The sequence below is a fragment of the Balearica regulorum genome, chromosome 3 (assembly GCF_011004875.1).
Source record: "Balearica regulorum gibbericeps isolate bBalReg1 chromosome 3, bBalReg1.pri, whole genome shotgun sequence".
Classification (NCBI taxonomy): Eukaryota; Metazoa; Chordata; class Aves; order Gruiformes; family Gruidae; genus Balearica; species Balearica regulorum.
The window spans coordinates 54,714,819-54,738,669 of NC_046186.1; the positions used below are offsets into that span (position 1 = coordinate 54,714,819).

At 41.9% G+C, this 23,851-nt stretch overlaps 2 protein-coding genes across 2 annotated transcripts; both read right to left on the reverse strand.

The window, feature by feature from the left end:
- Window positions 1-3: 3 nt before the first annotated feature.
- Window positions 4-6,614, reverse strand: FAM162B (family with sequence similarity 162 member B). The gene is made up of 4 exons (XM_075747950.1): window positions 6,384-6,614; window positions 5,860-5,971; window positions 2,767-2,875; window positions 4-2,534 (listed from the first exon to the last, which is right to left on the reverse strand). Exons 1-4 carry the CDS (start codon window positions 6,496-6,498, stop codon window positions 2,436-2,438), a joined length of 435 nt encoding a protein of 144 aa, XP_075604065.1. The 5' UTR covers window positions 6,499-6,614; the 3' UTR covers window positions 4-2,435.
- A 2,712-nt stretch (window positions 6,615-9,326) lies between these two features.
- On the reverse strand, window positions 9,327-22,970 carry GPRC6A (G protein-coupled receptor class C group 6 member A). Its single transcript, XM_010312805.2, has 6 exons — window positions 22,748-22,970; window positions 21,475-21,778; window positions 18,771-19,598; window positions 16,088-16,300; window positions 13,929-14,052; window positions 9,327-12,417 (listed from the first exon to the last, which is right to left on the reverse strand). The coding sequence occupies exons 1-6, from the start codon at window positions 22,939-22,941 to the stop codon at window positions 11,297-11,299; spliced, it is 2,784 nt and encodes a 927-aa protein (XP_010311107.1). The 5' UTR covers window positions 22,942-22,970; the 3' UTR covers window positions 9,327-11,296.
- Between the last annotated feature and the right edge of the window lie 881 nt (window positions 22,971-23,851).

The following is a 23,851-nucleotide window of genomic DNA, read 5'->3' on the forward strand; positions in this document are numbered from 1 at the left end:
ATGATTGTATTTGTGCCCTTTTTACTCTCATAGTTTTAGGTTTTCAAATACCGACCTTCCTTCTCCTGTGCCCCCCCATCTGTTCAAAGTACAGGGTAACAATCATGGAATCTACCAGCATTACTAGTAAATGCTGAATTTCAATGTTCTTCTAGTGTATGAAAATTATTCAGGTAACAGGGTATTCCATTGTTTCTAACAACCTTGTTTTGATACCATAACCAGCTGTGCCTGCTTTTTATTTGGAGAACCCTGTAAAAACTGCATTTGTAAGCCTCTCGAATTCAAACCAAATCTGAACTATAAAAATCTTGATTAAAACACTTGAAAATAAAGAGAAGAGGGGACATTTAAAGTATTATATTTGTTTTGAAAGAATGCCTTCAGTTTTGTGGATATATTGTTCTGTATGTGTGAACGGTTAGTGACTGCACTTTATGCATTTAGATTAACTATATTTCATGCCTCTGATACATTTAAATGTAACAGTTTAAAAGGGAACTAAAATTGATGGACTTTGGCTAATGAAAATCATTATTTAAACTCAACATTTGGTTTACCCTAAAATTGTTAAAAATTTTTAATGAAAATTTTTCTTTAGAGGATAAATGTACAGGATGGCCTCTCCTATTTTATCACTGGCTTTACATCACACTTTCTTAAAAGCACATAAATGAACAATATAAAACTAGAGGTGATGACTTAAGGTCAGCTCTGGTATAGTCATTTGCAGGTAGGGGCATGGATATAATGATGTTCTCTAAACATTATGAAACCAGTGTGGACAAAAAAAAATAACTGAGAGAAGAAAATAAAGTTTGGTATTCTATATGGACTCTCAAGTGCCCCATCCATTACTAAATCTGTTTAAAAATACAAGGGTTTGGGTTTTATGGTTTTGGCTTTAATTAAAAAGGGTACCATTTGTTCTGCTTAAATGTGAATACTAACTAGCTAATCTATGCAACTATGCAAAGCATAAGATTTTATTTTTTTTTTAGTTCCCTACTCTTGATACACTGAATCATATCTAATTTTTTCATCGTTGCACTTTTGTCTGAGGACTGGTTCATACAGCTTTTTAATTTTATAGTATTTGCTTTAAACACTGTTGCTAGTAGCAATCAAAAATAGTAATAATATTGGCACAGAAATAAGTTAGCTGTAGAACAAGTTTGCAACTGGAAAATATTTATTGTCGGGTCTGTCTTTTAAAAAGAAAAAAATAGAAAAGATGCACTATTGTCTTTCCTAAATGGTTAGATCTCAGCTGTTTAAAATTTATTAAATTGTACAACTGAGGATTTTTGTAATGGGTCTGCCAATTGGTATGTGAAGTTTAACTGTGACCTCAAGAGTTCACTGAAATCCAGATTGAGAAATTTCAGTTACTTCTGGCACAATATCTTCATATAACGTGTGCAAACTAAAATACCTATACTGACTTCAGGTAGTAATAGTGCATCTTTAAATCCAGGCCAAAGGCCCGTTACTGTAACAGAACACCTATGAGTAGTATGCAATATTATGGAATGTTAAATCTCCAAATACCATACAGAAACCAATAAAACCTATTTTACAGATGTTTATTGTATTTATTTAGTGGTTCACTAAGTGTGGCTTCTTAAACTAGAAAACACAAATGCCATTTTGAATACAGCATCGAGGCAAATGAATTCAAACTCGATGATATGTGCACTGTAAAAACATGCACTGTTACTGGAGAACTTTCGGGGTTTAAATACGTTTTGTACACATCTAACCAAGCATATACTTGTACGATAACTGCAGTCCTGTCTCTGCCAGCAGGACTGGCCACTGCGATGGGAGTTCTCGTGAAGGTTGTAAGGACTTGAGAGTTGGTGGGATTATCGGGCCATTTCCCCTCCCCTCGCTTCTCCAAACCTCAGAGTTTAAGATTTGTGATATTCTGGCTGAGTACAGCTTGTTCTTTAACTAGAATTACAAAAGTGAATTGCGTAAGTCTCCTTGGTTTTGCAGTTTTTGTACTGTCACTTCGCTACTGCTTGGTCTTTGCTGTATTTAACCTTTTGTTGAAAACTTCTAGTTTTCCTGTAGGGAACTTCTATCTGTGTAACAGAGCTCAAGCCTGAAAGAAAGGTTTTAAGATAGTGGAGACTTGGCTGCCCCATACCTGATGTTCTTAGGAAACCACCTCATCTCCTTTGAAATTAGTTACTGGTTTTAATCATGTGCAAAAAAACAGTCTAACTAATTTGAAGTATATGCAACAAGTGCATTGAGTATCTCTCTAATAAAAAAGACCTTCTATTTCTTTCTGTGGTTGTGCAACTACCCTAGTTGGCTCCAGTCTCTGCAATACTACAGTTAACCATTTACTGGTGAAATTCACTAATTGCTCTCAGGAACTGCTAATTTTTCTCCTCCAAGGGCACTGGGCATTTCATACGAAGTTACTTTGTCTTCGACTCCGCTGCTAGCGCAGCCTCTTTGCGCCACTTGGCCTTCTTTGCCAAGTTCCAGCTTGTTAAGGACTCGTGACGTGCAGCAGCCTGTGGGAGTAAAGCATCTACTTCAGAGTAGCATAGTAGGAGTAACGATGCTCCTCGGGGAAACCTACCTGAGCTCTGGAACAGCCAACAACTACTTTGGTGTCAGGGTGATGGGGACAGAGGTTAGCTAAAACTCGGGTAGGTGTAAGCTGCCGCTGCCTGCTCAGGTTTGTCTGCTTTGCACAGAACTACATTTGTAAGCGTGCTACATGCCAGCTAGGGCTGTACTCACCTTTTTAGCTGAGGCAATCACTGCAAAACAGGCAACAATCGAGAGTCCAATCATGATGTAACAAGCTTTAACTCGAGCTTTGTTTCTTGCCCTGTCTAGCATCTCTGGCCTGCAATTAAAGTTAGTGAATCATTACAAAGCTGTGAAGTATCTTTTCTTCAAAGCATCACAAATGTAACATCACCATTGAAAAATAAAAATAGAATTAGCACCTAAAACAATCACCTTCAGCTTGCCATGACTGCTTTCTGTACCACCCAAGAACTTTGCATTTTCTGACCCTAAACCATTTCCAATGAAAAGTAACATTTAATGAATTTAAGGTGATTTTTTTTTTTTTTAAGTTGGGGGAAAAAAAAAGTTCATGCAATAAATATTTGCACTTTAATAATTGGGGTAAATACACCAGAAATCTCTTTAAATGTAATGAAATCGAAGGGTGTTTATTTATTTTAAACAGATGGAGAAGTGTATGTTGTGTCAACTGGATGTGATGAGCACACATTCCTTTTATTCAAAATGAACTTTACAAATTAATTACTGTCATATCTACCCTGTTTAGATGGCATCCTGTATACTATAGGCTAGGGACTTTACCCTCGGGGGGAGGAGATTAAAGCAGAGTTTGTACTGCTACGAGTTAGGAGGTTTTAGTTCTTTAGAAAAGCAGCAGCTTTATTTCAAGTGGGCGGCTGATGCCAGCCTTAGCAACTATTACAGGAACACACGCCTAAACAAGAACAATCTATGGGATTATTTTTGCTGGTCATCAAAGGCAAAAGCAATGAAACTTCTGCCCCGCGTTTGGCGGTGGTTGCTGCGAGAGAGGCATTGTACGGCCCAGCAGCTCCGTTGGCTCAGCTCTGCTCTGAGGCTGCGTACTTCCAAGAACCAGGAGCACAGGAAATCTCCCCATTGCAAAAATGGTCTCAAAACCTTCAGCTAAGGCATTTTCCTGAGTCAGACATTATACTTGGGAGTACTGGTTTTAGGATGTTCATTATAATGCTGGCTGTACACTATTTTCCTTTCATAAATCACATGGGAACGCTTTATATGTATAAATATATGTATTCATAAGACATAGAATATAAATAATATATAATTATGGGTTTATACATATATATGTAAAAAGGATAGATGCATAAAGAATTGATTTTATGTTGTGAACAAAGCCCTTGTAATTATCTCTTTCCCCCAAAACGCCTTTACCTTTACTTCAAAGAGGATGAGTGGTGGAATGGGGCAGAGCTGGAGCGTTCACAGTGGAAGTTCTGCCCAGGGAAGCGTGTACCAAGCCTGAGGGCTGGAGAGCTTCTCTTGAAAGCTCAGTGCAACAGAAGAGGGCGAGTCTGACGAGCGGCTGTGCCATATCACCCCCATCCCCACCAACGCGCGCACACGCACGTGTTGTACGTGCCACGTTTCTTGCAGATGACTGACGATGCCTGCAGTTCTAAGCAGCTGCTTTTGTTTTGTGCAATGGTATACGTCATCTTTGAAACAAACCGCACATCAGACTAGCATGTAAAATCATTAATCCACTAATCCATTTGTAGCAACAAAAGCAAAACCATAAATGTTATTAGTCTGGCTTGTTAGCCTAATCATATTTCACAATGCACTAATTGAAACTCTTCTGAAGCAGATTTTCACTTTCTCCCTGCTTTCTGCCTCTGCTTTAAGGAAAACAGGCCTGATTATGTTCTTCCCTAATTGCACATTAGGGTCTTTGCTACTCAGTCCTTAATCAAGACTCTGGGTAAACCTCTGCTGAAGTCAATAACAGCTGTTCAAAAAAAACCCAAACCAAAACCAACAACAAATCACAACAACCCAACAACTGCAGATTTGACCCTTAGTACAAACTATCTTCAGCAGCTAGACTGTGTTCACAGGGAACAATATCTTGCAATTCTTTTTTTTTAATAGTGAAAGCAGTGACACAGTTCAGCTTCAATGCCTCACAATTAACTACTTCTAGTGTATCACTATCTATGATCTTACAGTTCTAAAAAGACTTTGCTCTCCCAGAAAGCACAAAATGGTGACACGCACTTGGCAGGCCAACTGCTACACAGAAACAAGCAATCTGTGTGCGTGCGTGCGGACTGGCGAACGCGAGTGTCTTTATAAACACCTCCCCATGACTTGAATAGCTTTCAGAGCTTCTGAGACCTGTCTGAACCTTTCTCTAGGGAAAGATGGTGGGACTAACACAGCGCAAGAGAGGTGGGAGCCCTTAGAAAGCCACCATCCAGCTCAGCAAATGCAAGTGAAACTGTCAGGAACCAACAGGAACAGGTAGAGGATGTAGCTGTTGCTTGACGCAGCCCTGTACACTGCTTACGCTCAATGTAGCACTTCAGACAAGGACATACTGTGATGATAAAACATAGTGACCTGGAGAGAGACATCTAACACACTATCGAACATCCTAAGAAAAAGGCAGTAACTGGCATTAGAGGGGTTTCATGTGTTCAGTGACCAACTCCTTCGGGGGTTGCTAACTTTCAGCAAGTCAGAGAACCACTGAATCAGTGGGGTTTGGGTGGGAAGGGACCTTCAAAGATCATCTAGTCCAGTGGGTCATCAAGAATGGGGGGTTAAGGCTATGTTAAATACTTGGTCTTCCTTGGTGAGGGATGTTTCTCTCATAACGTCCTTGTCTATTTTTCCTTAAATTCTATAATAAATCATAATTGGTTGGACGTAATCATTCGGTGACAGTCAGCTCCCTTAGAACTGTTTATGAGAGTTATAAATGGAAAATATTGTTTACCAATAACATCCTTCTCTGATTGCACATTAGGAATAAGCAAAATAAACAAGCCAGTACATAAATGTAACCGAAGCTATCTACTCAGATGGATCCAGTTCTTAATCCCAGGCTCTGGGGACCCCAGTAAGGAACATTTTTTCATCTTAACCTCTAACCAGGACAGGAAATTCTTTTGCCCTCTAATTTGTTTCCAAGTTTTCAGTGTTGAAAAACTGACCAGTTCAAAGTCTGTGGAAAAGCTTTAGATCATAATCAGGCCACCACTTTCCCTTCAGCTCCATGTTCCCCTCAGACAAGAGCAGCGCACTTACGGGATTCTCAGAGGAATCTCTTCTTCGGTCTTGAAACGTCCAGTCCAGAGGAGGATCTTTTTGTCAAACTTCGAAGGTTTGTAACTTGCAACCACCTTGTGAGCCTGCTCAGCTTAAAGATTAGGGAAAAAACACTTTGTCAAGCCATGCACTAAGAGCTAACGATGGGTGGTAGTAAGGGTGGAGGGGGAAAACCCCTGCCCATCCTGCTCGTTGGAAGAGTCACTCAGGGATTCAAATTCAGGTCTGCCCTACGCGGAGTTATCTCCAGGCGGTCTCCTGAACAGCCCCGCATGCAATGGGAGTCTCTGCGGGTCTGGTTCGACCTCCCCGCAGCCTGCGGGTACCCGAGCCAGCAGGAGAACGCCTGGGACCACTCCAGCCGCGGTGCCACCCGCGGGCCGCGCTGCGGGCCCCACCGGCGGGCAGCCCCAGCCCCGCTCCGCCCGCCAAACCTCCCTGTCAGTCCCGAGGCGCTGCCGGCGCCGCGGTGCCAGCCCCCTCCGCGGCCCCGCACCCCTTACCGCGGGTGATGCCCGGGCTCCGGGCGGGGTCCCCGCCGGCGGCTCCCCGCGGCGCGGGCAGGCGGAGCGGTGCGGCGGACAGGAGCCGCCCCGGGCGGAGGCGCGCCGGCAGCATGGCCAGGGCGGCGGGGGGCAGCGCGGAGCGGCGGGACCCTCTGCCTCGGCGGGAGCCGCCCCGCTCCCAGCCCCGGTCCCGGTGCCGGTCCGGCCCCGCCTGCCCCCGCCCCGCCCCGCGGACCCCTCCAGCCACCGCCCGGAGGCGAGGCGAGGCGGGGCGGCCCCCGGCGAGGGGGGGGTCGGTGCTCCTGAGAAGCCATCCTGCTCAGCTAACGCTCCGACGTGCTGCATCGCCCGCACGGACGCTTCAACGTTAAGTCAAAACTCGGTTAAAGAAACAGCCGCCGCTGTTCAGCTTCACGACTCAGCGCAAGGTGGACTCGGGTCCCGCACACAGACCTGCCCGCATCAGTGTTACTGTCATTTTACCACTTCCAGGAGGTTCGAACTTACCAATTCTCATCAACACTCTTTTCTGTTTACTTCAGTTGAAACCCCTTATTTTTTTCCTTTCACGTCTTGGACAGAATAAACCTTTATTAAAAAAAATCATCAGTAGAAACATATCCTTGAAAAAAATAACTCAGAAAAGTCTGCACAGAAAACATATTTAGTAAGCAACAGCCTGTGCCAGCACGATACCAGTGCCAGCGTAACACAGTGTCTCAACAGAAGTGTGTCCGACGCACTGCGCAGTGGAGGATTTTACATCTGTCAACCAACGCCAGAATGCCTGCGGATGAACGGAGGAAGCCCCGCTCCCCTGGGATGGATGACTGCCCGGCAGCAGCTGAAGCCCTGTGCACAACGTGACAGCACGAATGAGGAGTCTTGAACCATTCGTAGCCAGTTATCCATTTTCAGGAGCGGAGCCAGAAGTGGCTTCTTCTGAAAGCAAATATTTGAGCAGAGGAAATCAGAAATTTGTCACCAAAGTGAGTCCCAGCATCCTCGATATTAAAAGGTTTTTTAAAATGCTATTTGGGCAACATTTTATTCTGGAAAGAGATTAAAAAAAGTATTTTCTTTTCAGTAAGTAATCCCACATTAATGTTTCTTATTCACACATGTACAGTTATTCCAAGTTCACTGAAGTAACAAAATGTCCTTATTATTGGTAAAACATCGAAGCCATTCCAATCCATTTAACTCATACCAACTTAAAAAAAAAGTTAAAAAAATAATCAATCTTCCCACATTCCATTTCAGAAAAAAAAAAATTCTGTTTGCAAATGAGCCATTCTCTAAACAGAAGAACCCAACTGCCTGAATCAAAACTCCACACCGGCTTTCTCATGTCCTTCTAAAAATAGCAAAAAGGAAGAGAATGCTCCTCTCTGCACACACAGACACCCCCCCCCCTCCCCCGCAGCTCTGCCCTATTTCAGAACATTGTTGGGGAGATGAAGAATAGCTTTCAATAGAAATAGAAGGTGATTCTGGGGTTATAGTCTGCCAGCAGCCCCTTTGCTGCCTTCCTGCTCAAAGAGAGCGGTGCAGTGTCAAGCAGTGCTCCTTGTCCCTGGAGACGCAGCGCTGGGAAGAGTTGCTCAGCATCGTACTTTACGAGCAGCATCCCAAACACGGCTGTTAGTTGCCAGTCGTGCTGGTAGCCCACGCATTTAGAGTCATTGTAGTTCCAACCACCATCAGCAAAGCTGGGAGGAAGCCTGGAGCTCGTGTAAATGGTTCCCAGCACTCGCCAAAGAACTGCTCTAAAGATTATGCTGCTCTAAAGGCATCTGCACAGCTAGAGCTGCTGAAGTCCTGAGGGAATTATGCCCTGGAGGAGAGGACTTGAAAAACTTAGTGGCCTTCACAGTCTTCATTCTCCCTAAAGTTGCTGTACACCGTGTACATAGTGGCTTCAGAACGCATCATTTAGCATTATTAACAATGAATGACATAAACCCCCAAAAGGTTAAACAGTGGTTACATCCAGAGCAGCCTCCCAATGATGTCAACAAATGGCATTTTCACACTTGACTCCTCTGCGGACGGCACTATCTGGGGGCATGTGTCCTCTCTATTGCTCTCGGAGATGGAAAACCTGCAGGTGGGCACATACGGATGTTAGCATTTTGGGAAGTGGCGTTGGGATTTTCCCCAAGTAAGGGAGCAGAGCATGCTCTGAGCCAGAAAAAAGAGCCAAACCCTTCAGCCCCGCACGGTCTGACCTATGGGCCATGGCTCCAGGGGGGCCGTGCCGAGACTTTGCTATGACTCAGGAAGGTGATTCCTGTTCTGTGCTCTAGGGATGAAAATCTGTTTCAGGTTCATTTAATGTCCCCATGCTTGGTAACAGATTGCTGGAATACTGTTCTGGGCAGGGGGATGTGTGCAAATGCTCCCTTTAGCATCAGGAACCCCTATTTTCAGGTTTTTTTACACTCTGTATAGGGTAGCAAAATCCTACATTGTGTTCTACCTGCACATGTTCACTTGCTTCTTGCAGACAAAGCATTTAAAAACATGTGTAACGCAGCTTGGTATAGCATCTCTTTTTTCTGCCAAGTCTAGCTAGCAAATCTGTTGCATCCTCTCAGCTCCACCGTTGACTGTGCTTTGCACAGGAGATCTGAGTAGCTGGAGAGGCAGACGTAGCATGTAGGACTCCTTTGAAATTCTGCCATCTGTGATACCTTTCCTTAAAGATACCTCCGTAGAGACCTTCACATTGCTGTCACCACACCCTGTTCCTCAAGGCACTTTCCCCGTTGTTCTCTAGGGACGTGTAGCCATACTTGGCTTTCTACCTTAAGGACGTTTCTAAGGAGCAGACTGAGCTCTACAGCGGAAGCACTGCACAGGTGTGTGTATTGCTGCTGGTCAGGGCCAAACCGAAGTTTATGGGGAGAGGTAAGGAAACGAAGTAAGCAAACTCAATTTTAAATAACAATATGGCTTTAATTATTCCCTTTCATGTATCTTCAAGACATGATATACTCAACACTTTTGAAAACAATAAATACAGGTACAATGTCTAAGCCAAATTAACTTTTCTAACCAGCTGAATGCCGACAGTCATTGTGCAATGTAAGCTTTGCTCCTCTCTTTTAGGGAGACACTTCTTGCTGCATTGGCAGTCAAATTGCAGGAATTTTAACCTTGTCATACATAACTTCCTATTCAGAACAGGATTTGCAACAACTGATGTATGAACAGCATCCATCATATAAATATATGTGCGTAAACCTTCATTCTTCCAACCAGCTACAGAACTTAACATAATTACTCAAATATGTATGTAAATTGCACCCTTGCCATTCAAATTACTTTAAAAACGCCTTCACAGATATATATCACATATATACTCTACATGTCACAGTAATTTCATTCCGTGTCCATTGTTGAAATGTGATTTATAGCTGTATTTAACAAAATATGCATAGAAAAATCATACGGATAAGGGTTACAACATAGATATGATAGAAAAATAGACATATTGTACATAACAATAATACAATGCACCTGTGTAACACCAAATCTACTGAACTTTATTTTGGCCTGTCACAACATCCAGTTATTCCAGATCTAGACAGACACATGAACAAAACTCAAGGAATTTAGTATTATTTCACAGTAACATGGCACAGAAGTTGTCATAGCAAAGTTTCTATGGCCTGGGCTTTATGAACAGTATTTTTCATGGTCCTGGATTGGCAACATAGCTCTGCTGTTTAGAGCTTGAAAAAGTTCTGTGGTATCATTGTCCTGACAGAAAAATTCCTCCTTCTCTGACTGTGCCTTTTGCCTCTTGTACAGAAGGGAAAGCACAGCTGTACTGATGGAGCTACAGAGCAGAGACTCATCCAGCGCAGCTCATATCAGTTCAATCTTGTGCCATTTCAACATATTGGAATGGTGCATTGTCATCTTCTTGTTGAAAATCAGATTTTTAAAATATGTATCAAAAAAGCTAAAATTCCCAGGATGCGCTCATGCCAATCTTTGTCATTAGATTATTTATGCTAATGAGAGGAAACAATGAATTTTATAAGTTTTGACATTACATCCTCAACTGAGAGGACACATGGGGACAGGTGGGTCCTCTTTCCTTACACATCAGAGGAAGTGCATGAGGTGAATTAGTGTATTATTTCCTCTGAGTATGGGGGGAAAAAAGTAGATGGACATACATATAACTACAGAGCTCCTGAGAAATTCTTAAATTTTTAAATAGACCTGTCTCTAGTTCATTACCATCCAGGGAAATACAAGGAACTTTAAAAGTTACTGCAGCACTTGTCTGGAATAAGGTGTGCAATTTGGGGGAGGAAAAAAAAAAAAAAAAAGATTCACGATACCAGGTGAAAAGGGTTACTTTTGGATGTTCAGGAGAATGGAAAGCCTATCTTAAAAGTGGAGACTAAAGGACTGGGCTTGTTTGTCCTAGCAAACAAAGACTGGGAGAGGGTTCTGTTTGATCTGTAAAACAGAGCCAGGTGAGAAGAAGAGCTTCTTAAACAATTGAGCATCAAAGACGCAAAAAAAGTGAGGTAAATCCATATGTTCCCACCTACATGTCTGTGAGAAATAATTTCCTGATGCTTCTGCGTCACTCAGGGAATTGAGATTGTGGATGATGTTCCTGCAGGTCTACATGAGTGGGCCGGGGACGGAAGGGAGCTGCTGTAGGGGACTGCACCTCGTGGTGCCCGCAGGAGCGGGGGATGGACTCCGTGAGCAAGAAGAGCCTTGGAAATCTGGTGATGGATAACTGCCTAAGTAAGTACTGGAGGAGAAGGCATTTTGTGTGGCCTGCTCTCCTTGGGGATGCCAAAAGGAGAGAGACCTGAAAGAGGAATGGCTCCCAAAGATGGCTTTTCATCTTCTAGTGCTTTAACGCTGCTCAGTCATATGCTGGAGAGTCTTTTCCTTGCCAGAGTCCTTGCAGTATTTTTAGGAAGAACTTTCCCTTTTATTAGTCTCTGCCCAGGCACCTGGAAATGGCAGTTTCCATTCACAGAGTTTTTCTCAGATTTACACGAGTCTGAGATGGCAGCTCGGGAACTGGAAGACTTTGAATCCAGAGAAATCTGACTAACAGCAACGCTGCCTGCGCTCTTGGAGGAATATGTGTAAATCATTTTGAGAAAGGCAGATTTTGTGTTTGTTTCTTGCTTGTAAATGATGATGTAGCACTTTGGAAGAAAAGTGCAGCAGAGGATTCCATAATTGGATATTAACACAACGATGATTTCCACTGCCGGCAGGTATTTGCCAAATGTAGTTGCATAGACAGGGATAAATACGATCCATGCTATAAAGTAAATTAGCATGCCAAAGGTGATGAATTTAGCTTCGTTGTAGTTCTCTGGTAACTTCCTACCTTTAAAGGCAAATATAAAGCAAATGAAAGCTAGGGCAGCGATGTAGCCCAACATAATCCCAAAAGCCACAATGGAGCCCTCATTGCACTCCAGAATTATTGCTCTAGGGATTGAGAAATTTTGCTTTACAAAAGGCGTCCTAAATATTAGCCAGAAGGTGCAAATGATAACTTGAATTCCAGTGCAGGTGACCACAGTGGGAACAGGTTTATATACACATTTCAGGAAATTCTGCAGCTTGGGATCAAAGCTGAAGGCTAGTAAAATTTTTAGTGACTTTATTAAAATACATGAAATGCAGAGCGCAAAACTTATGCCAAAGAGGGCTTGCCTGGTTTTACACTTGAATTCTGTGGGTTCATCTATGAAGAAGACAGTGCTTAAAAAGATTAAGAAGTGGCTGAAGAGAATGATATAGCAGACGGTTAGACCTCCAGATGCCTTTACAACCGGCGTGTTCAAGTTTTTAGTAAATATTACACTAATTGACAAAACCAACACGACCCCAAAAGCAGAGAGGAGGAGGAGGAAAATAGCAAACCAGTCAGTCCAGGCAAGGAAATGGATTGTCTTTCTGTAGCATGTGGTACTGTTGACGGGAGCCCAGTAGGTTTTGTTGTTACATCGGTAGCAGTAATCCACATCTGAAAGCAGGAAAAAAAAACAAACAAAACAAACAAGATAACTTAGAAACCCGAAGTAAATAAAGTGGGAAATGGATTATCGAGGCTTGAGATACAGGAGCAATGTGGGAAGGGATGCTCAGGGACAGACAGGGCTGATGGTTGCTTCCCACTACTGCTGTCGCCATCCAGGCGGAGGAGCTGCAGGGCAGCGGTGGCAGCGGCTGGAGCAGCCCGGGAGGGATGCCTGCCACCTGGGACTGCGGCTGCCTGCAGCCAGGGCAGGGGGGACACGGGGGATGGCCAGGGACCTAAAACTGCCTTGGTCATCGCTGACCCCCGAGATGTGACCTGGCCGGAGCTCTGGACAGGCAAACTTTAACTGAAACCTGAACAATGACTTGAGCGTGAATCAATTCTCTTGCAGAAGTTGGAAGTATGTTTCTTTTGTTTACCTCTTTGGACAAGAAAAAAAGATCCAGCTTTCTCTTTATAGAGATCTTTTGAAATACAACAGCAAGAATAAATATTGCTTTAGATTATGCTTTGAAGGGTTACTTTTGCTTTAAAATTGCTGTCTCCTCTGATATGGAGAAATATCACAATTATTTGAATTAAAAAGATAAAATTTAATTTCCTTCTGCCCTCAGGATATTAAAAGTACATTGTACCACGATTTTCTTAATTCCATCTCTCTCCTCCATATTTAATTTTCCTATTTAAAAATTTCTGCTCGAACCTACGAATGAACCAGTGGTAAACTATAACCCAAGCACAACTACAGGCTGGGTGGAGAATGGATTGAGAGCCGCCCTGAGGAGAAGGACTTGGAGGTGTTGATTCTGACTGATGTGATTCTATGATTCTATGAAAGTACACGTCAGATTTGATACTAGAAAATATTACTGTACAGTTATATCAAACTTCTCAGCACTCCCTGGTAAGATGAAGAATATGCTGGTAAGCAAAATACATAACTCTTGAACTTAGTAGACTCACAGAATGGTTTGGGCTGGAAGGGACTTTCAAAGATCATCTACTCCAATGCCCTGCCATGGGCAGGGACACCCTCCACTAGACCAGGTTGCCCAAAGCTCCATCCAACCTGGCCTTGAACACTTCCAGGGATGGAACATCCACAACTTCTCTGGGCAACCTGTTCCAGTGCCTCACCACCCTCATCGTAAAAAAAATCTCTTCCTTATTGGACTGGATGTACTGTGGAAAGACAGAGAAGCAAGGGTCTATTTTAATGAGAATCAGTCTCACCAATAAATCAGATGATAGACTTTCCATCCTAACAAAAGATAATGCTAGTCACTTGGAAAATCTAATTGCTTTATGTTTGGTCTTCTAAAAAGCATTTAAACCAAGTTTTATAGGCCAAACACTCATATTTGGGAAACTGAACATAAACAGATACATTAATCCCATTCCAAAGTTATACCCAAGGTTGCCAAGGCACATTATACCCAAACAAAATAATTGTATTGATGTCTAAATAAACCTTTATTTGGATCACAATTCCTTACCTGTTTGATTGCTGTAATGGTTTTCTGGGCAGTAAACACACTCATAGCAGCATGTGTGTGGACTTTCTGTAACCTTTTTCATCTGTCCTGGCCTGCAGTGCTGGGAGCATGTTGATTGAACTTTCTGCAGTATGCAGAAAACAAACAAACAAACAAACAAAAAATCATCTCAGGCACAACTAATTACTAAGAATCATTAAAATAAACCTCCAGTAATTCTGCAATTTGCATTCTCTTTTTGTATCTAACATATTTTAAGGGAATCTGAAAATGATGCTGAAAAAAGGCATTGTAGGCTTCATATTTCTTGTATTTTCTCCACATGGTCAACAAGTGATGGGATGGGTATTATCTAGCTGATAATTTTATTTATTTATCAGTGGAACTGACTATACCTTTAAAATCCAGATCAAAGTGTCTCATCCACCTTTGAACCTGAAATTTAGACTGCTGAGGATCAGCTCCAAAGAAAGCCCAGAAGCACCTGATGGGGGATTCGAATGGGCTGCTTCACAAGGTAGATCCTGAAACCCTGCTCGGCTGCTCTGAGCCCTGGGGAGACACCTGGGCTCGGTGGAGACACCTCGGCAGGTGCTCTGCGATGGCCGCTCTGACATTCCTGACCCTCGGCAGCTCACCCCTGAATCGTGAAACAACACTCCGCGGGGGTGATCAGGGCTTTCTCTTGAGGTCTGAATTCAGGTCCTCCTTCCAAAGACAACTTTTTTGTAAAATGGAGAAGCAGTCCTGAGGGACACCACTATTTCTTCTCCCTCCAAGATGGTGCTGACAAACAGGTGGAGACATTTCCTTGCCATCCTGGGCAGTGCCACAAAGAAGGGCAAGATTTGAGGTTTTCTTCTGTCCTCAGCCTTTTCTACCAGCTGAGTCCACACGCTGAGACCCAAATTCAGCCCACTTTTAAGCAGCCTCTCCCCATCCCATTAGTGGTGGATGCTTTGCAGCCCAGAGCTGCACGATGAACCAAGACCTCCACCTGTGCACAGATGACAGATTATCCAGCTGGAACTGGCCCAGGCCACCCACTAGTCCTGACTACACCAGTCCAGGTGGTGCCACATACCTCAGACTCCTGTAGCTGTGCTGACCCCAGCTCTAACAGGAGTAAATAATCAAAAAAATCATATAAACAAGACTTTTTTCTTTTTTTTTTCTTTTAAAAAATAAAGTCAACAGATATGAAAATTTGTGTACCAAATAAATGGTGGTGGTGTGTAGGAGAGGGGGCTTTTATGCACAGTCATTTTTTATTTTAAAACCCCTTTTCAAGATTGTGGAATAGCACCCTTAGGACAGACTGATTTACTCATCTTAGGAAACTTTCTAGGAGCATTCTGGAGAAATAGCTCAATTTCAAATCACTGAGCCTGCCTACAGGCTCATGTGCTTCTCAGGGTGCATGAAGGTGGTTGAACAAACCTGGAGAGGATTCTTTGCTCTAAAAGGGGAACATGAAACCACAGGAGGAATTTCTAGCTGACACATGCTTCAGTTGTAAATACTTGTTGTGATTTAACCTGGCAAGTAGCTAAAACAACCACAGCCATTTGCTCGCTCCCCCACCCCAGTGGGATGGTGGAGAGAATCAGGAAAAAAAAAGAAAAAGGTAAAACTCGTGGGTGGAGATAAAGACAGTTTAATATGACAGAAAAAGAAAACAATAATAACAACAACAACAACAACAACAACAATAATAAACAAAACAAGTTATGCCCAATACAATTGCTCACTACCCACAGACCACTGATGCCCAGCTAGTTCCCAAGCAGCGGTCCTGATCCCAGCCAGGTTCCCTCAGTATATACACTGAGCATGACATCATATGGTATGGAACATCCCTTGGCCAGTTTGGGTCAGCTGTCCTGGCTGTGTCCCCTGCCAGCTTCTTGTGCACCCCCAGCCTTCTTGCTGGTGGGGTAGTGTGAGAAGCTGAAAAGTCCTTGACTTGGTGTAAACATTGCCCAGCAAAATATCAGTGTGTTATCCACATTATTCTCATCCTAAATCCAAAACACAACACTATACCAACTGCTAGAAAGAAAATTAACTCTGCCCCAGCCAAAACCGGGACTATACTGAGGGGAGAAGAAACCATATGAAGCAAATTTCACATGTTATGTCAACAAATTAAAAGTTACCTTTAAATCTAGAAATTGTTTTTTTTTTCCCTCATCTTCAAAGATGAAGTCACCTTTCTCTGGGTCATATTCTGCCATAGTGGTGATTTCCATGTGGCCATCAATTTCTTCCCAAAGAAGTACATCGTAACTGGTGCTCATATCTCCATTGGAGTCAAACTTGATTTCTTTATCATCATCAGTGACTGTAACTTTTTTAAGTTCTTCAAGGAGCTGAACATAAGTATAAGGACCAATAACATACATCAGTATCATGTCAGTGTGATAAATGCAATAGTTTAACATCTGTATGATAATATCAAGTTAAAAAGAAATGTTGCTTTTTAGGAGTAAAAGAAATCTTAAAATTAAAGGGTATCTTTGTAATGGTGATGTTGACTGATATTGTGTATTGCAAGGTGAGACTCAACTGCTAAATGAACAATAAATGCCAGTTTGTTCAGGTGAAGTGATCAGTGGCACAAGGGCAATAAACAGCAAGGCCACATTTGATAAATCATAGGAACTACTAGAACAAGCAGGCTTTGATAAGGTAACTGTTTGGTTTAATATTGCAAGCCATTCTGTTCAATAAGGTAAAATTTCTCTCTCCCTCATCACAAACAGCCAGATTGAAAAGTTCTGCATGAATCTAGAAAAGGGCAGGTTAAGGCACATATAAACCACTCCCAGTTCCTGGGGAGACCGTAACAGGACTTCCATTAGCTGCACTGATTTGTAACTGAAGTAGAGGCCTTATCCCTTTGCAGGCCTAACAATTTTTGGCAATAGGGATTAATTACAAGAAAAAACGCCAAGGTGTTGGTGAAAGGCTGAATTTAACTGCCTCTTGAAAAGCACACTCTTACATGGATCTTTTTGTGAAATTTCTAGTATTTAAAAAACATACTGACATGTATAGCACTTCCATTTGCTCTGGCATATATACGTATATAACATATTCGGTGTACATAACGTCATTTTTTCATGTACAACATCATTTTTTGAGAGTTCATATACTTTCATTGCATCTCTACTAATTTATGAAGAACCAAAGTATGCTTCTAACCAATATTTCATCTGAGTTAGATGTTGCATATTCATATGGGTCTGAACGAGAAATTTTGTATTCTATATCCTCAGACTAGTCATTTAGGCTTTCTTTTCTACACTTTTTCCAATTTCTCTAACAATATGGGAACGATAGAGCTTCTGGGAATACATTTGGAGCTTCAAACAGAAGGGGCTAATAATTAGCAACATTTTGATTTAATTGATGGTTATTTTTGCAAGATCTGTAGCACTAATGACTGTCTTTTCTCTGTATGTGGAGATGTGTGGTATGGATTATTTGCATCCTATGCTTTATACATACTCATTTCTGGAGGGTTAAATTTAGTGTAGAGCAAATATATTATTAAAAGAGCACAGGGGGAGTAACTATCTCTTTCAATTTTCTTCATGAGTTCTTAGCATCGTAACAGGACTTTTAATTTGGGTGATTTGGGATTTAACTTCACAATGATGTAAATGCAGCTCTATAAAGTTACATCCCCTGTAGAGAATTCCTGAATTTGTCCTGTTTGCATTTACAAATTCATGCAAGAATCTGGTTGTTACTGGTTGTTTTATTTTTTTCAAATCCCGTATCTTGGTTTGACCTGCCCTGACCTAGGATAAACGGTCAGAGCAGGTCAGAGTGCTTCAGTGCTTGTTTGACTTTTAAATGAACTTTGTTTAATCCTCTGAGTAAAAGTGTGTAAAAGTGAATACTCCCGAGCAGGTTCTTGGGTAAAAGGTCAGGTCAGGTTTACTTGTCTGATTTTTCTTCCCACGCAGTAGAGTTTGATAACAAGTACCTCAACCATCTTAAAGTTTGTGTCTAATTTTCCTACCAGTCACTTCAGTATAAATCAAGATCAAACAGAAGAATAGTCTGTTGCATTTTCACTTTCCCGTAAAAATTCATTATAGAGGAAAATACCTGAATTCAGACAAAACAAAACAATGTTCAGAGAGAAAGAGAGGGAAACTGAAACTCTTTGGTGAATGCTCCTCTTCTGTAACATCCCCATCTATAAAGAGCACTCATTGCTGTGTATTATTACAGTGGTTTGCAGCAACAGGACCAACCATTAGTAGCTGAGTAGCTGATAAATCAACTGTAGATTGACTATACATTTTTATTCTATCCCATGTGAGTAGCTAGCAAGATGTTCCAGCAAGGAGACTACAGACTGGAGCCTTCATTCAAGCTGGTGCCTACTCTGTGTGCTCTTGGAAGTGATGGGGGAAGTGTTAGGGTAGCTAATGAAGCCCAGCAGCTAAAGATCCCTTCTGCACCTGTGGAAGGAGGAGATGGTGGGTATGCAGTTATTCACCCTCAGTTAGCTATCTGTACGTGAAATGCAATAGTCATTCTCTATCTACAGCAGAACACAGCCATGGCTTAGCACCAGGAGTCTCTGCATCTACCTGGGCCAAAAAAAGGGAGACAAAACTGGAGTCTAGTTGTCATCACTGCAGCAGTTAGATTCTGCTGCTCTAGCACACATTCCGTGATTTCAGTTGGTGAAGAAAAGCAGGAACAGGAATAAAAAGTCATTTAGTAAAAGGACCAAGATAGTAAATCCAGGAATGTGGGAGCAAACATGAGATGAAAATTGTGCAGAGAGAATGAGACCTGAAAGAATTAACAACATACCTCCCAGGGAGTGAAGGCAGAGGGATCCTTGCAGTTTCTGTCTTTGCATTGCCCTTTAATGGCGTGAGCAATGGCATAGACTGCAAGTATAGTACTGTGGATAAATCCTGACTCAACGTTAGCATTCAAAAAATCATGTCTCCAGATCTGATGTTTATTCTCAACATTTTCCAATAGATCATCCTGGGACTGGTTTGAAATGCACATTTGAAAATCATGATATTCCAGGTGTGCACAGACTGACAAAAGCATAATATATTCACGTAGAAACTTGTTGTTGTCGGTGGGCTTTTCATGAAGGTTTCTCAAGAAGTTTTGGAATGTGGAGACATCTCCGCTTTTAAATCCAAATCCAACAATGGTTCCCAGCTGTCTGATATTGGGAATTGTACTGATTTTGACTGCAGCCGACCAGTTATCACTTGCAATCCAGATTTTTTTTACATTCCTCTCAATCGCCTTCTTAAATAGTTTGAGCACATGGAACTGTCTCATAAAGACAACAATAACATTTACTCTGGTTTCCTTGACAATCTTCTCAATTGCGTGATCAACTTTGGTGTGAAAGGTGTTGTCATAGAGATAGGCGGGCAGCATTTCTTTAAAAGCTATGCAAACGTTGTTTGCCATGGCCTGGACTCCAAAGCTCTCCAGAGCAAACCGCCCGTTGTCATCATCAGTGGCTATTACTCCAATCCAATTCCACCCAGACTCACAGATCAAGTGGGCCATTGCTTTTGTCTGATGAAAATCACTGGGGATAGTCCTGAAGAAAGAAGGAAACCGGATTTTGTCACTGAGGATTTCAGCTGATGATGCAGGACTGACCTAGGAAGAGTGAACAATTCAGTTATGGAGGCAGTCTCCTTCAAAGGACACCAAGAGATCCAAAGCTGCCACGATTGCTCTTTCATGCAGCCTGACCCAGGCTCCCTCCTCCTGCGAGTGAGCATCAACAAGGTGCAGCCAAATGGGCAGGTTCCCTCACCCTGATATTCAGATGCAGACTCATGCCCAGTACCAGTTCCACCTTTTTCATCCTCATCCACATAATTACTTCAGCGAAGGCAGAGAATAGGACCTTTCAAAATGGATATGACAATTATGCTGGTATAAGGATTTTGTTTTACTCTGTTCAGATACCATCAACATGCTATTCAAAACAATATTTAAAACATTGGAAGCACTAAGTATTTTTTTAGTTATTGTTCAAATTGCTAGTACCCTTACCTCTTGCAGTATTTTTCTATCACTGAGTATGTTAGTATGGTTCACCCACATATATATTTTCTCTCCAAGACTTAATGACTCTATTTTAAAAGGAACATTAAGTTTGTTAGAACTACTTCCCAGAAAAACAAATGGTAACCAATACTACAGAATGCTGTAATTCTTTCATATAAAAGATTTATTACATTTTTCTTGTGAATGTAGCTAGAAAAATAGCATTGTTGTTTAAATCCCTCTATTTTTAATTCTTTTCTATTTGATTGTAGGAGCTTTTTTCCCTATATTTATATGTCCTACATTGCTTGACAGTTCTTAAAAAATAAACCTAAGGTTACCAAAATGACAGTCACCTATCTGGAGGAGATACCAAATCTTAGCGATTTCAGAAGATTACAGATGCTATCAATGAGAAAAATCCGCTGGGTCACCGTTCCCATTTCTATGTCCCAATGCAGATTGGTTTCATCACTTTTCTTTTGATTATGTTCAAGTGTGGCATTTTAATTGTCATACTTACTATAGCTCCTGTGGTGGAGCTGGAGGTCATAATTACTTCCTACTGTTGCAGAGGAGAAGGTTCAGTTAGAAGTTATGTTTAGTTCAGACTTTATGTCTTTTCCACGTGTTTGTGTACTATGTTGCTACTTTACAGTGAGGTAATCTATGTCAAATTGCCAAACCCAACTGGCAACACAGGATGGTGTGGAAGTGGATCTCCTTTTTTCTTGTTGGTCCTATTCTTGACTCCAACTCTTTTACAATGGTGAAAGTAGAAATGTAAGCACTGGCTTAAGTGCAAGTGTGGGACTTTACCAGTGCTGGAGAGGTCAGAAATAGAGAAGAATGTTTTGGGAAGGATCAGTGCGGAGCTATAGAGTTGTATTCCCTCTTTTGTACAACTGCTTGACGAGTAACAGGAGTAAAACTGTGTTTTAGAGCAATATTCCTCACTTCCTTGAACATAGTTATAACAGATTCCAAAATCTAACCTCTCTCAGGCAGGAGAGAATTTCCAAATTTCTGGTCAAATCTGATTTGGTCTTCCCCCCCCAGCCCCCAGTTTGACATTAGGTATTGTCATATTCACCACCAGCCAGACTAGACATGGTGGGTGTAGCTTGGTTGCCTGCACAAAGGCCTGAGTGTCACCCAAGGTACACTGGAGTAACTGGCACAGCCACTCAGGACTGGCTAATGGCCCTGCCAGGCTGACAAGAGCCCAGAATCATCCTGAAATAGCCCTCGGAGGCATGTGCCTCAGGCATATAAAATAGCCCTTACTGCCTTTGTTTAGGCAAGCGAATCAAGCCCTCCGTTCAGAGCTGAATCCCACCCCTCCTGATGTCCTTAGGTGGAGCCAAATCCTGCCCTGTAGCAAACACGCGGCTTTTGCAATCCCTACGATCAGAGCCACAACTTTATTCTGAGCATGGCAAACCTGGCCCTCTGTCCAAAACAATTCCCTCAAACCTACCTGTGGGATTAGTTGCAAAGCCAACAGCCTTGAAACTGCCATCGACTCCTCCGAGTAGCTGGCTCCAGTGACTGCTTTAATTCTTGGGACGTAGTCTGAGTAGTTACACTTGAACTCTACAACATCCTCAGAAGAATTGAACTTAGGCAGAAACCTCAGGGCAGACGCCATGGCTTTTGTAACTTCTGCACAGGTGTCATAGATTTCGTAGCCCAGAGTAACTCCAGATAACAGCGTTGAGTTGTTGATTGTTTCAATAGCATGTATCATTGCAAGTGTCTGAAGAAAAATTTGAATTTCGAAGCTGTCAGGAAACACAGAAGTTTTACTTTAGGAAAACATTGCTGGGAACAAGGCCAAAGCAAAGCCTATTTTGAGCATATCCTTTAGAACTTGAAAACTACTGAAAAGAAATTATGGATAGTATGTTTTGTGTGATTTGCCTGGTGTACAAAAGATTAGAAATCATACATTTGTCTCACCTAAGTGGGAAATTAAGCAAAATAAACACAAAATTTAAAATATACCTGAATAAAAATGAAACAACAGGTACCAAACCCCGAATTTTCTTAGTACATAAAAAATTGCAAGTTGTATCTTCAGGAAGCATCTGTCAAAGTCAGTGGGACTGTTCCAGTTCACTCCATTTGCCCAATAAACTTTTAAAAAAATGTATTTATTTTCACCAAAAGCATGAAACAGAGAAAAGACTAAATATTTCAGAATAGAAGAAAATATTTCAGAGATTGAGGTCTTCTAGCAGTTGCATCAATGTTCCTAAAATCCTCTCTAAACCTGCTGAAGTTAGTACAGCTATTCCCCTTATCCCCAGCAGATATTATAACACTCAGAACTGTGTTAGCACAAAACGGAACATTCTGCCTGTTTTCGAGTCATCTAGATTCAACTTCGTATCAAATAATGAACAACTGCACGGCAGAGAACTTCAGACATACAGCAACAAATTAGTATTTATTAAATTAAATGACTGTTCAGCACAAACCTCCAAGGCTTTTTGATTATATATAAAGAAAGATTGAAATAGGATCAAATACTCATTGCCTCCCTCAGGCAGCCACAATATTTTTTACTGTAACTTTGCCATACTTTGTCATCCTGTAGTATGTTACACACAATTTATGTGATGTCCAATGTCTTTTTAAAGACTAAGAAATGCGAGAGCAACAGATTTTATCAATCTTCATATAAGACATACATGCCCAATGTCAGTGATTTCTTCTTTGTTGTATATGTAATTTCCAGTATTACTCACCCAGCGCAATTCTGAATTACTGGCTTGATGGGATATTCTTCTGGACGCAGCATTTCACTGTGAACTGCAAACAAGCCTCCAATAACAATGTCCCCCGGAGAACTAGCGCCCACAAAATCATCAGTATTCTGGCAAGAGTAAGCGATATCAGTGCCGATCACAAAGCAGGGGATCAAAAAGCTAACAAATGCCATGTTTCTATTATTTCACTTGCTCACTACCAGCTTTAAGTCAGTCAAGCGAGCTGGGGCCAGCAAGGGCTCCTATGTCATCTATAAACAGCAGCGAAGGAAAAGGGCTGCACTCAAAAGTTAGTCACACCTCATAAGGTGCTTGTATTTGCTTCACTGGCAGAGGTTATTTTATTGAAGGTACTAAAGCAACGCTGTCACGTAAAATGTGAGGGTGTAGGGGTGTGAGAGTGAAGAGGGAGGGAAAAAGATAAAGGAGTTTAAAAGGAAATATTGGACATAAAATCTGTTTTGCTGTGGTCAAAGTTTATTATACCTTACCTGAAACACATAGCAAATATTTTTGGTATAAATTTGGGTTTGTCTTGAATACCTTCCAACTGAGCACACTGTGTGAATAAGCAAACATGTAATAAAATAGTGATATTCCTGCAACTGCATTTTAAGGGTCTGGTCCAGAGAGTACTGAAAAAAAGACCCCCTTGCCACAGTGTGGCAAACCCCACCCCAAACCTATCAAAAGACTGCTTTTCTCTCAAAGATTTTCTTATAATTTTTAAAATCCTCATATAAAAATGGTTTGGATAAGTTGATATTCACGGTTCTGATGCACGCACAGCTCCTGAGGACTTCAGTGGGCGTTGGATCAGGTTCTGTATTTACAAGCCAGGCCACGTCTGCTGCTGGTTAACCTGATAAACACAGAACAGTGGGAAAACATAATACTAGTCCTATTTTTTTGACAGGAGGGAAGCACGCTCTCTTCCCTCTCTGAGGGAGGACACCAGCACCTGAGCAGCAGCAGCCCCTGTGCCGTGGGAGGCCCGGGAAGCAGCTGTGCTCGGTGCCACCGTTCCCCCCAGGTTTGCAGGAATTGGATGCTGTGCCAGAAGGGAACTGGGGGAAAAGAGAA